This window comes from Cynara cardunculus (genome assembly GCF_001531365.2).
Source record: "Cynara cardunculus var. scolymus isolate 2C chromosome LG 1, CcrdV1, whole genome shotgun sequence".
NCBI lineage: Eukaryota > Viridiplantae > Streptophyta > Magnoliopsida > Asterales > Asteraceae > Cynara > Cynara cardunculus.
The window spans coordinates 46,962,805-46,976,444 of record NC_037528.1 but is presented as its reverse complement, the minus strand read 5'-3'; the positions used below and the strand labels follow the sequence as shown (position 1 = coordinate 46,976,444).

At 33.3% G+C, this 13,640-nt stretch overlaps 1 protein-coding gene across 3 annotated transcripts; it reads right to left on the bottom strand.

The window, feature by feature from the left end:
• Window positions 1-2,329: 2,329 nt before the first annotated feature.
• On the bottom strand, window positions 2,330-11,664 carry LOC112501035 (protein IQ-DOMAIN 32-like). 3 transcript variants are annotated; one of them, XM_025104691.1, is made up of 6 exons: window positions 11,437-11,664; window positions 8,479-8,817; window positions 7,825-8,007; window positions 5,313-5,393; window positions 3,464-4,928; window positions 2,330-2,546 (listed from the first exon to the last, which is right to left on the bottom strand). In XM_025104691.1, exons 1-6 carry the CDS (start codon window positions 11,527-11,529, stop codon window positions 2,524-2,526), a joined length of 2,184 nt encoding a protein of 727 aa, XP_024960459.1. In that variant the 5' UTR covers window positions 11,530-11,664; the 3' UTR covers window positions 2,330-2,523. The 3 variants fall into 3 exon arrangements, with proteins under 3 accessions (XP_024960459.1, XP_024960443.1, XP_024960450.1); XM_025104675.1 differs by lacking the exon at window positions 11,437-11,664 and having other exon boundaries at window positions 8,479-9,080; XM_025104682.1 differs by lacking the exon at window positions 11,437-11,664 and having other exon boundaries at window positions 2,330-2,543; window positions 8,479-9,080.
• Window positions 11,665-13,640: the final 1,976 nt, after the last annotated feature.

The window sequence follows — 13,640 nt, the reverse complement described above, 5'->3', positions numbered from 1 at the left end:
ATCCTAATTGCTTTACAAAATTAGACAGACCCTGCTTGCAACGATCAATATACTCTTGAGTATACATTCCAGTGATTCCTTCCAAACATTTTACCAATAAAACGATATTGTTAAAGGGTAGTATATCCTGAACCTCTAAGACTTGGGTATAATGTGTTACCTTACCTACGTCTATTGTACATATGAGGTCCAGTCCTCTAACCTTGAATTTTTCATAGGATCAAAGAACTATGTTCCAACTTTCGATGTTAAGATTATGCAAAGATAGTTCGTAATGTCTAGTAATAACATCATTTAAGTACAACAATCAATAATCAAACCCAAATAATAAAAGTAAAACAGAGGGAGAGAATGGCATTTTGACTCTCCGTCCAAGGTATCCAAAACCATTGGATCGGCGTTGTTTATATAAGACATACATTTGTTTGGTTTAATTAATTGACTTATGAGACCAACAACTGTACGTTCTATAATAAAATTACGCACATTTGTTTGGTAAGAATAGCTTAAAAATAGTTAATTATATGGTTTTATAAAAAAATATAATCATTTGGTCTCTAATTAAGAATAAAGAATTAATATACTTTTATACGAGGATAACTCAACGACTTGCACTTGAAAGAATGTTAGTAGCATAAATCAAATTCATAAAAAAAATAAAAACTATAATGACCAAAAATATCTATACTATATTATAAAGCATTTGACAAAAACTTAAAAACCGTTTTTTATACATAAAGTATCGTTTATTGATGCATATTACTTAAAATTTAAGATTACAAGTAAATTGTGCATATATACAACTTATTAAAAACTTCATGTTTGAATTTGTGTAACTAATTGCAGATAAACATAATCAAATACTGGATATGTATCTCATGTTAAATATAAAAATTTAAAATAAATTTAGAATAATTATTGAATTATAAAAAAAATACTAATTATTATCTTTATAAAAAAAACTACATCATTAAATCAAGAATAAATGGCTTCATTATTAAATCTAAATTATAATATAAAAAAATTGAATTAGAGAAATTACACAAAGAAAAACAAAAAACTTTAAAACTTTAATTTGATACTAAATTCGATATTTTATAAAAAAAATTATTATACCTTCAAATTTATATTTTATTCAAAAAAATAAAAACATTATCGTTTTTTCAGTACCACATAAAATGTATTATAATATCGACGTAAACAAGAATAAAATAAAACATTAAAATCGAGATGTATGTCTTGCGCGAATACCATTCTAGTATATCAAAAAACAATTTGTAATAAAAATATTTTAATTATTTGTTAATAAACAGTAATTAACTTTTTTATCAAAAAATATGTAGATTTATTAAATCAAAAATACTAAAAAATATATTTAATAAATCAAAAAAACTAAAATACCCCTCAATTTAATTGAGAAGTTATAACATATTTAGTCTCGGGAACGAAAACAATAATAAATTACAAACCATATTATATTACTACTTGATTGTGTATCAAAAAAACTTTAAATTGTCGTCGATTTATATCCCAAACTATCAAGATTTCATTTAGAAAACCAAGTTGAATTTAAATGTGCAAATAATTTGGCAGGTACATCATGTCCAAAGTTGAATTTAAAGTTGGTGTCTCCGTTAGAGATGGTCTCAGACATCATAAATCGATTGAGTCTCCGTTAGAGATGGTCTTAGACCTCATAAATCGATTGACTTATATGTAAGGGAGTCGTTGATTGATTTACATTACGTGTATAGGCATGCATATGTTACTGAGTTCAACAAGATGGGTTGGGTTTTGATGAGAAGGGAAGTTATAGTAAGAAGCACAAGAATAGATCACATTTGAATCAATCATAATCAAATGTCAACACTAATAAAGTGCATTGAGATGTACCGGATCAATTTCCTTCTAAAACACAGTTCATATAACTGTCAAGCTTGGGATCAGTCCTAGTATTTTTTGTCAGGGTCGGTACCGGTTGGCCCAGTTACAAGCCACTTAAGATTGTGACCCATTCAGCCTAGGACCGATATTTGGTCATCTCTAATTAGGGAAAAATAGGAGTTAAGGTTAACCAAGTTAGGAAAAACCACAGGGATGATCTTCGCAACTATTGCACTTGAAAACCTGATCAATAATTTGCAGAAGAATGAGAGGCATATTTATAGTTTGCTAAGTTGGACATAAATGCAATCTATTTGCTCTTAAAGCATAAATCCATCATCCACCTCTACTTAACAACAACAAATCATAAAGAGAAGCATGACTCTACAGTCTCATACTATATAATATATATATATAAAAGTTAAAAAGGATTCATAAATTTTACGAAGGATTTCTTAAGAACAAAAATGGCACACAACTAAGTTTGCAAACAAATACACAAGCAGACAGACCATTAAAGATTAACAAAGAGCCAAGACAGCAGACATATCTCTTAGATTCACGCTACGAAGGAGAAAAGGTGCAGGATTAGATTGCGTACGTCTAGCTGTCGAACAAGTGATGTGCCATCGCTTTTCATTAATTCTGCCATTTTCTCTCTGCTACAAACACAGGAAACAACCAACAAAGATTTAATCAGATACTAATTTTGACTTGGAATTGGTCCAAACATGTTCGGTTTTGCAACTACATGATGCTCTTATGTGGTGGGAAAGGGATAAAAGAGTAATTGTACATTTCACATTTTTTTCAAGAGCAAATTAAAGGTTTTGAAAGTGCATTACACAAAATAGGAATCAACAGATATCAGGCATTTTCATTCAATTTTCCCTTTTTCAATTACAATGTAGCTAACACTTGTCACTATTTCGTTGAAGGCAAAATAACTTTATAAATTTCAAGGTAGAAAGGTAGCTCATTCGTCAAGCACAAATCATACATGAACTCCTTAGCTCGAACAACACGAGTGGTATAAATGAAAAGCTGGTTGGAAAGGATTTAAAAACATTTGAAATAAGACCCACCTAATTATGCTAAAAGGGTACATCTATGACTATTGGGGTGTGTTTGGTATGCAGACGGGTCTGGACGGGTGAGAGTAAGGTAAAAGGGTGAAAGAATTATGAAGGGTTTTAATTTGACACGAGTGGTTGAGTAAATTTTCAATCTTGTTACATGTTTCTGGTTTTGTTGCACCTATTTTTGTGGGACAAAAGAATGCATTTTTGTCTAACAAAAGGTCGGATGATGTCGCATCAAATATACCAAATTTTTGTACCTTCTTGTCCCTTCCTGTCCCTTATACCAAACACACACTTATGGAACTTCATATCATGCAACTGCAAACTCTATTAACACTCACAAAACCTCAATTTGTACCCTTAAAGAAAATGACTAAAAGATCAAATCCAGGCTACTCTAAGGCATGCATCAAATCAGATCTTAAGAAGTAACAAATAGAAAGAAAGCATTATCTAGGAAGTGAAGGTTTGAAAATAACACCACACTTGAAATTTACCTCGGTTGTCACTTCCCTTTGTGGTCTGCTGCGCCTGAGGTGAGGATCGCTTGAGACGAGGTGAACCATGCCTGCCATTTACAGCAGCAGGCAAAGAGTGTCTCTTTTTCATGTAGGCTTCCTTCCCTTGCATATCTGGACTTGATTTAGGAGAGTTATTGGCAAGGGCTTTTGCTCTTGCAGATTCCGTCACCTGCATGTAGCTCGGTATAGAATTACTGCTGCTGCTATCTCTTGGTTCCTGATCAATTTGATCAGAACTTTGTGAACCAAAAGAATTCCTCCGCTTTCCAGGTTTCGGGTCTCTAGGCAAATTCTCCAAGCTACTTCTTAAACTAGAGCTTACAGGGGACTTCTTACTATTTGACCACGACTTGGGTTTTTGACCAGATACCTTTCTATCGGTTCTAATCTTGTTGTTAGTTGAGATCTGGCTAGAAGGTGTTTCTTGGGATTCAGGGGCTGTTATATGACTTCTTGGAGATGCTTCTGGGGATAATTTGTCCACCTGATGATGCATCTCAGTTTCTATCTTTTTGTGCATGTTAGACTTGTAAACTTGACGACCAGTTACGGGTTCCAGCTCAATGTCTGCATTAGATGCGTTTTCCTCAAATGGTTGTGATACATCAGTGTTATCATCGGGTTTCGAATGTTCACTGTCACCACCAATGTTACCATCATATTTTTCTGAAAAAACTGAAATGGAGTGAGTCAACTCAGTCCCTAGGAGAGCATGGTCTTCAGCCTCTTTATCTATTACTTTAGCCTCTTTGTCATATTCAATGTTTCCAACCTCTGATGGATCTGGTGAGTCTAGCATGGATGTGATGGACAGTTCGGTTCCACATTCTGAGCCACCAGTTTGACCCACTCTTAAGCTTTGATAAACCAATGGTTCCCCTGGTTCAATGTTGCTTGTCGGGGTTGAATTTTGAAGATTGGAAAGACCATTATCTGCAGGGGAATCCACCACGTGGTCCTGATTGGAAGAACCGACTGATCTCAATGAAATGCTCTTAGAAGTCAGCTCTTCAAACCGTGAATGAGCAGCAATGAATGCTGGATTACTTGCCTTCCTTGATCCAAACCCAGACTTCCTTCCTTCAGAATCTGCTTGTTCGGTGGTGACCCTTTTTGCAGGACGTTTGGGCTGTTCAGCCTCCGCTACAGACTTCTCAGGAGATAAGGTATGTGCAATTTGTGATCCAATACTTGAACATTTGTTTTCATCGGAGAGAAAATCCAACTTCACATCTGTTAATTCACAATTAGGGGGCATCGGTTTTCCACCCTGGCTTTTCATATCATTAACCTTGCTTTGTTCCTTTCTCCGTGAATGTGGCTCCATAACTTCAGGAGAAGACACAGAATTCCATCTCTCCAACCATTTCCAAGCTGAATCGTGCTTCGAAGGATCACATTTGATGTTTATTGGTTTGGTCCTCGGTGTATATTCCAGTAGCTTGTATAAAAATTAGATTATTACCTCCTCTATCCACTCGAGTACTCCCTCCATCCCACAATAATTGTCTATGTTTCAATCTAAGTTTGTCCCAAAATAAGTGTCCACTTTTAAAAAAAGATGGTTATATCTTACTAAATTTCCAATTCTACCCTATAATTTTGATGAACGAATATTTAAGAGTTGATGAGAGAAATTCATTAGTGGAATAATTATACATTTCTAAAACTGTGGGGCTTTGATTAAGGGTAAAATTGTCATTTAGTTGATTAAAAGGAGTAATAATTATACATTTCTAAAATTGTTTGTTTTTCATTCTGGACATTTAATTTGGGATGAAAGGGGTAAATTGAAAAGGCTATGATAAATATCAAGTTCCAGTACCTGGCTAGCAAATCTGTTACTGAGTAGCTTCTGAATGGAGATATATGTTGGATGTGGTTTGGTTGTAGAATCTTGTTTCCCCTGGAAGAAAACAAAGAGCGCACATAATTAATGCATGAAGTAAAAGAGATGTAACAAATTGTTTCCTCACCATCAGCATAATAGGTTTTGCTAGATAGTTGGTTTCCCAATAATGATGATATCAAAAACTACTCACGAACATCAAAGCACATGAGGGAAAGGAACCCAAACTTATCATATTTATTCAGATCGTCAATTTAAAAGAGATGATAGTGGACTCATCACTCGTGTGCATCAAATTCAACGATGGCACAACTTGCAAATGAACCTTAAGTACGAAAGTAAATTATTCATTTAAGTTTTTGAAAAAAAAACATCGCATATAACATGCGATAATATACCAAGATGGAAACTTCTGAATTTATTGTTTGAAGGATTAATATAATAATAATATTCAGTTGAAATGCGATGGAGACTACTAGTATTGAAGGTATGTAAACAGTGGTGTGCCATGGTGATAAGGCTGGACTCCCATGCCCACATTTAACCCCCATGGAAGTTGTTTAAGATGAGGTGCCACCAAGGGGTGCTGAGGCGTGCTAAGGCAGCACCAAAGCAGGAAGCACCCACAGCAGATTTTGGAGGTCGACTTCAGGCTTGCCCTTGCAAACAAGATGACAAATTTCCTATGTCCACTAAAGTTAAAACATGTGAAAGTAGGCAAGGCTTCTTATGACAATATAACTAGTATGATAATTTAATCAGCCATCATTGTGTCCTTTCCTACAACCCTACTGGATATAAATATAAAATAACAAACCACAAAGTTCTCAAGTTAAGGAGGCATATGCACTATGTTTTCCTATTTCTACTGCAGTTAAAGCATGTGAAAGTAGACAAGGCTTCTTATGACAAAATAACTAGCATGATAAGTTAATAAAGTCATCATTACATCCTTTCCTTATCCGTACTGAATTTAATATAGATTAACAAGCCATAAAGTTCTCCAAGGAAGGAGTCATGCACATAACAAGATAGAAGCTTTCCCTACAATTTTCCATGTTTAAACTATCCGTCTAAGTTCCCTTCATCTCACCGAACAAAGGGAGGTGATGTGTCATAAGGAAACATCTTTTAGAAGCAGGCACATGAAATGAATGGATATCAGTTCAGTGCAAGAATATAGATAGCTAGAACTTGGTAAAGCAAATAATAATAGTTGTTCTTCAGAATCAAGGGGAAAACTGTCGTATAAATGCCTAAAGAAAGTTAAATCCAAACATGATGAGAAACATCAAACTACAAGATAAAGGCAAACCCATAATAAGATGGTATATTAGATAACACCATCATAGTAAGAATAAGCAACAAATATCCAACCATTAATGAGTGACAAATAGCATAGAAAACAACATACAAGTTTTACCTTATATACAGAAAATGCACAAACATTTATTGAAGATTTTACTTAATAGCATAAACTATCAGTCATCGCACCATTTATGCAGGTGATGCAATGAAGAATATAACTAGGACACTTGGTATTAAAAAAACATACATAAAGATGATGTTTCCTATTTGTTTCAACATTAATGAATTACAACAGTACTCTAATAAGCATAACGCCTATGTTCAATACTCAGACAAAGGCTTGCCTTTGACTAAAAGATTGTATTTATACCACCTTTTTAACATGCAGTTTGTCTGTGACACTATTGCATTTTCTCAGAGATCAGGTATTAACAATATTTGAGATGGAAAACTACACAAAATTGGCAGGCATTTATGTTAATGTGCATATTTGGTCCAGTCAACAATCAGTTAAGAGACTCAGAGTGGGATGCTTGCTAAAGTTAACAGATGGTGAGGCCTCTGTATGACAGCCTTCATTAGATCAGTTGTAGCTATAAATAGATGACATTGTATAGTTTTTAAGAGGACAAGTTCTTGTAATTTTTCTTTGTAACTTCGAGAGAGTTGTAAAACTGAGAGACCTTTGTATTTCAGAAGAGAAAGAAAAAGTAATAAATAACAGTGGTTGTCGTGGAGTAGATTGTAAAACTGAGAGACCTTTTTATTTCAGAAGAGAAAGAAAAAGTAACAAATAACAGTGGTTGTCGTGGAGTAGAGTGGAGATTGAATTAATCTCCATTTCAAACCACATAACATTATGGTATTGCGTTTTGGTTAATTTTTTTATTTTCATGGTTTCTTAATTGATTAAAGAAAATACTGAATGTTGTTTACTTTAGCAATCAACTGATCATCATTATGAATTCATTCAGAATTGAATAGTCATCAGTTTCACAGTGAACTTGAATTAATATCCCTACAGCAAACAATAGAAAGAAACCAAAAAACAAAATTATAGAAGGCAAAAGTAGCACAATATGTACACAATCATTTTAATTGTGCATTTACATATGTCACAGAAGGTTAATCTTTCAGGGAATTTGGAACCGTTTCCAGCTTTCATATGCTTTTCATTTACCTTTTTTCCAAGAGACGATCTTTCAACAGACAGGTTAGCTTGACGAGCGCGAACAAGAGCTTGCATCTTGACGATTGACTGAATGCAACGCAAAGCTCCAGCAGCATGACAACGAACCAAATGCCCTCGCACAGCAGCTTGCAACTTCACAACTCCCTTAAGCCTCAGCAGTTCTCTCTCAGCCTAAACATTACAATTAATATAAAAAAATTAAACAGACATTATCTCAAGCAGGGTATCTTCACAGAAACAGCCGCTCAACCCTCTGGGATGGATGACAGATGACAGATCTACCTACATCCCATGCCGGACCTTATCTGTGGCTTTTGAGTGGAATATACCAGATTAGTTTGGTTTCGGCTTCTTTTGAGTAAATACTCACCTCCATCCCAAAAATAAGTGTCACGTTTCTATTTTAGTTTGTTTGCAGAATAAGTGTCTGCTTTTAAAAGTAAGTGCCTACCTTTCAATTCTACCATAAAGTATGAGATCTATAAATTCATTACTCCCCCTATCATTAAGGGTAAAATTGTCATTTAGTTAATTAAAAACTGTAATAATTACAGACTTCTAAAAAAACTGTGGCTTTCTTCGTTGTGGACATTTATTTTGAAAGGGAGGGAGTAGTACGATATGCTGGATGTAAACACATACCAAGAATTTCCTAACAGCAGCCTGAATAACAATGATGAATGTTTCATCAGAACTGGAATCATATTTAATAGCATCTCCATCAGCAGCTTTAGTCACCATATTAGACACCGTACTGCCCTTGATAGTTGAAGTTGACACCCGAGGCAATTCTTCTGTCCATTGTTTTGCAGAAGTTTTATCAGATATGGAAGAATTGGCGGGTGCTTCGGAGCTTGTAATAACAAGTTCTGAGATCTTATTCTCAGACGAAGGTATTTCAGTTACAACAGTGTTGCTTAGCACTCGATGCCCAGCAGATCTTTTACGAAAACTCCATCCGCTTTTATCAGAGCCTTTGTTCTGAAGTAAGTCACATAAGCTCACTTGAGTTAAAAGATACATACACATGTACATATACATGCTTAAGTATATGTAAGTACAGATGACACGCATATGTATAGATATATACATGTGTATATGTATGTGTGTGTGCATCTTGCAATTGACTGATCTCATATTTATAAGTAATGTATCAGAGAAGAATTCACTGAACAGGGAAGCACAGAGAAGCACTTGCACCAGCAAGTATTTGTGTTGTGCCGTGTGGGTGAGAGAGAGAGAGAGAGAGAGAGAGGTGAAAAATAAATGGGTATATCGTTGGCTTTAATTTCCCTTTATAGAAGGTATATCATGTAGGTTAGCATAATTAAGATAGGTCATATATTTCTCAAAGTATATGATAAACTACATCCTCAAAAGGGTAATTTCATCCATAGCATTTAAGTATTATATCATGTATTGTTTATCCACTTTTGCAAGCAGGAAAACAGATAGATGGCATCATATGCATTTTTGTACACAAAATATTAAAACAAAGTTGTCACTTGTCATCCACTTCAGGAGTAAAATGGACAGTCATGCTGCAGTAAAATAAACGTAGATGGATAGAGTAACATAGATATAGGAACTGCTCGCCAATACACCACATAATCACTTGTCACTCCCTTAAATGATCCCCATTCACATTCAAATTTGTATGAAGGTGTGAAAACAGGTGATAGTTATATGTATGCTAAGGTAAATCGAAAAGGCTACCATCATTTCTCCATTGGGGAGAACCACTTATTGAGATGAAAGATCAACTCTTCTCATTTCCAAGAAGTGATGAAAGCCACTCTAGCATAGTACATATAAGTGGACTTCAAACCATGACGAGTGGTTGAGTGTAAGCTATTATTTTATTAACACTAGGCCCTTCTTGTTATATTCTGGATTCTTTTCACATACAGCATTAGTTCCACTTATAGAAGACAAAGGCATCAAAGGGGAAGAGAGAAGTAAAGGCGAGTTTAAAGAAGGATCTTAGAGTGTCTAGGGTTGGGCCCCTTGTCGGGTAAGTTCCGACCCACACGAAAGGCATGCCCCACCTTCGGCATCCCCCTCCTTGCGTTAAGGTAACAACTTCAGGCATCAAGATAAAGTTAAAAGAGTGAAGAGTGGATAAATACTTGATATGAAATAGACCATGGTTTCTAGTCAAAGACACAAACAAAAAAAAGTTCACAAAAGAAATACATTTGTGTTATCAATGGTTTGCCACACTAACATTAAGTTGACATTACGAACTAATATGCAAACTTCCCAAGTTTAGCTAAGATTAGCTAAGAAGTAACCAACCATTGTCTTCTTTGTAGTAAAGAATGCAAAATATTTTTTACTGTAATTTAATAATTCAAAGCTTATAAATGGAAGATCATTACTAATCTCTAGTTGCTATTCCAGTGCTTAAGAACAATAAAACTATTAATGATAGATCACTAAGTAAAAACTGGAAGAGAAAAACAATATTCCGTATGAAAACAATACTATGGACATAATAATGAAAATATTGACAGCTGTGTCACTGTTTATTTAAGAGTACAGTTCATCCCCCGTTGTAAAAGTTAATACTTCTTTCAGCTAGACCCGGTTTATCTTTCATTATGAATTGTCTAGTACAAACAGCAAAAAGAATGATCAATGGAAGTTCTAGGTGTAGACAAAAAAATCTAATGACAATAATTTCTAAGTTCTGCATCCTGCCACCATATTCTTTTAGATCTTCATCCAACAGCATTATCAAAAATGCAAGCCCAGGCAATGCATCAAACAAACCAAGGCACAAGTGTTACTTTCGCTTAAATGCCTCTTAATAAATTGGTAAATGTTTGCTTCAAGCAAACCACATTTAGATTCCCCAGAAAACAACATAAGATTGAATAGGGATAAGATTTTGTGGCTTCCAGTTCATCATTAACATAACTTTAATGTGATCGCCAAACTTAGCACTAAGCATACCCTTTTTTCCTTTTCTGAAGAGAAGGAATAACATCATTAATTTTACTTAATTCAATCACCACGCATATTAGTACCCTAAAACCCAAACACACATACGCACAAATGAAACGCACCTTAAGTTTAAGTTGTGTGTTTTTTAATTATTTTCAACTCTCACGCATCATTTCTATTAGATAATACCACCTGATCATATAGTGTAGCGGCACTGGAACTTGATTTAACTTCAATCAATCAATGCAAATATTAGTACCCCAAAAAACCCAAACACAACCACATATAAATCACGCATTTAAGTTTAAAATAGAGCATGTTATTGAATTCCTTTTGCTCACACCCCCCACAACCATCCATAAACAAAACATCTCGAGTGTCTAACATCAAAATTTTGATCAAATACCAGCAATCAACTACCAAACACAAATCATGAGCTCAAACCCCCACCTACACAAACACACAAAGAATCATAAACATGCATATCCAAACAACCAATCCCACATATCATCATACTCCTGGCACGAAACAATATACAAAACAAAACATTTTCGGTCATGTGATCCGACATTTCCGGTTAATCAAAAACACACTGAATTCCAGGTTCACAAGAAAGAATATGAATATATCACAATTAACATAATGAAATACCTCAGAAGAAGCATCCAGATCGTCTCTATCAACAGATTCAGAGCTGCCGCCACAAGCAATGATTTTGAAGCAATATCCGCTAGATCTTCCCATATTTGAAGATTCGTATAGTTGGATCAACAAAGCAACTCGTTGAAACTGTTTGGTCCGCCCTGTTTATCCACACACATTTCACAGTTTCACATAGGCTTCTAGTATTGCCATTGTTGGAAGTTGCACCAGATATATAAGGTGAGAGTGAGTAAGCAAGTGAGAAAAGCTGGGGAGGTTAAGTTATTATAGGACGGACCTAAACATCCTCCTTAAATCCAGCTAAATTTTGTGTTTCAATTCCGCCCCTTTTATTCGCCTGTTCCGTTGCAACTTGCACGGAAAAATAATCTATCGTAGGAGGGAAATTAATTTTGAAAATACTTTTTAATTTTTATTTTACGAAGGTTTTTGAAACACCTATTATATATTACAATATAACTAGAAACAGGTATTCAGAAACAGGTATTCATATAATGCATCGAAACATATTTTCATTTTAATGTTTCGTTTTATTTTTTATCATTGTCAATATTATACGATTTTATGTGATTTTAAGAAATCGATAATGTTTTTATTTTTGAATAAAATATAAATTTGAAAATATTATACAAAATTTACAAAAAAAGTATATTAATATTAGTATCAAATTGTCTATTTAAAAGTTTTTATTTGTATTTTCTTTTAATTCAAAATTTTTATTATAATTTAATTTATCTTAACGAAGTAACTTAATTTAGGTTTAATAATATTTTTTTATAAAGATAATAATTAAGTATTCTGTTAGAACTCAATAACTATCCTAATTATATTTTAGATTTTTTATATTTTAAAATGAGATATTTATTTTCTATTTGATTATGTTTATCAGTTAGTTATATGAATTCAATCATAAAACTTTAATAAGTTGTACTTATGCACAATTTACATGTAATCTTGAATTTTAAATAATATGCATTAATAAACAGTATTTCATGTATAAAAAATAATTTTTAATAGTTTTTATCAAATATTTTATAATATAGTATATATATTTCATACATCTAATAAATTTGTTATTTCTATTTCCAAAATTTTTATTTCAAAATTTTTATTCATAAGAAAACATATTTAAAAAAATAGTTCTCTCGCATGTTAATATTTTTTTTAAGAATTCTTCAAAATTTTATAATGTCATTTCTTTATCTTAAAACAGTTGAAAATTCTATCAGGAAAAAACTATCTAAAATATTTAATTCTTTATTTTGAAAAAAATTTTGGAGATCTTTTTTTTGTAAGGGTGTCCGGGCCAAAGCCCGACTAATCCCGGCAAATTTGGAGCCTAAACATGGCCCCACTTAAATGTCGCCAACACTCCCCTTTCAGGGCTCGAACTCCGGTTCATGACTATGTTATACCCAAGCCTTTACCACTAGACTAAAAGGTCTTTGACAATTATTTTTATTTGGAGATCTTTCAGTACATTATGAGAGGTATCAAAGAAAATCAATTATTGTCTAAAAAGAAATTTATCACGTTTGTTAATTCTTAACAATACAGGGGGTACTTTAGTCCTTTTTCACTCTCTTAATTTTATATTAAAATTAAAAAATGTATTATATTTTAAATTGTAATTTGTAAAACACAAAAAAAAAAGGGGGGGGGGAGATAACCACCACATTTTCTTCCTTTTTAAAATTAAATAGACAATATAATATGTTTTTATTTTAATATCAAAATATTAATGAAATGACCAAAATAGCCTTCATTTAATTGGATATAACAAAGAAAGTTAACGATTGTTATGCAGAACAACTTGAAAATTAACAAACATGAAGAACCGAATCTTAATTTTTAAAATTTAATCTCTAATTTATATTTGAAAAAATCAACATGGAAGTGAATATACCTTTAGCAACATCCCATATGGTGAATGATGAGTTCTCACATGAGCCACATGCTACATATGCAAAGATAAGTCAAGGAAAAGGATTATGATTTATGAGAGTATGTACTCCTTCAAAATATATATCAACTACTGAAATAACATTCGTATCAGATTCGTTAAAATAGTCATTTCTCTCATATAAATTGGTCTTCTGATATTCTTATCCATGATTTACCCAAATATTACTACGTCCACAAGTCTCACGTCCATCACTTCTGAACCCAACTAAAAGACAAAAAAAAAAAAC

Excerpts from the sequence above, each read along its gene's own strand:
- LOC112501035 (XM_025104675.1), bottom strand. The coding sequence starts at position 8,973 with ATGAGATCAGTCAATTGCAAGATGCACACACACATACATATACACATG. Across the intron at positions 4,929-5,312 it reads GTAACAGATTTGCTAGCCAG|CTACTGGAATATACACCGAG; the intron begins GTACTGGAACTT and ends TTTTTATACAAG. Across the intron at positions 2,547-3,463 it reads AAAGGGAAGTGACAACCGAG|CAGAGAGAAAATGGCAGAAT; the intron begins GTAAATTTCAAG and ends CTGTGTTTGTAG.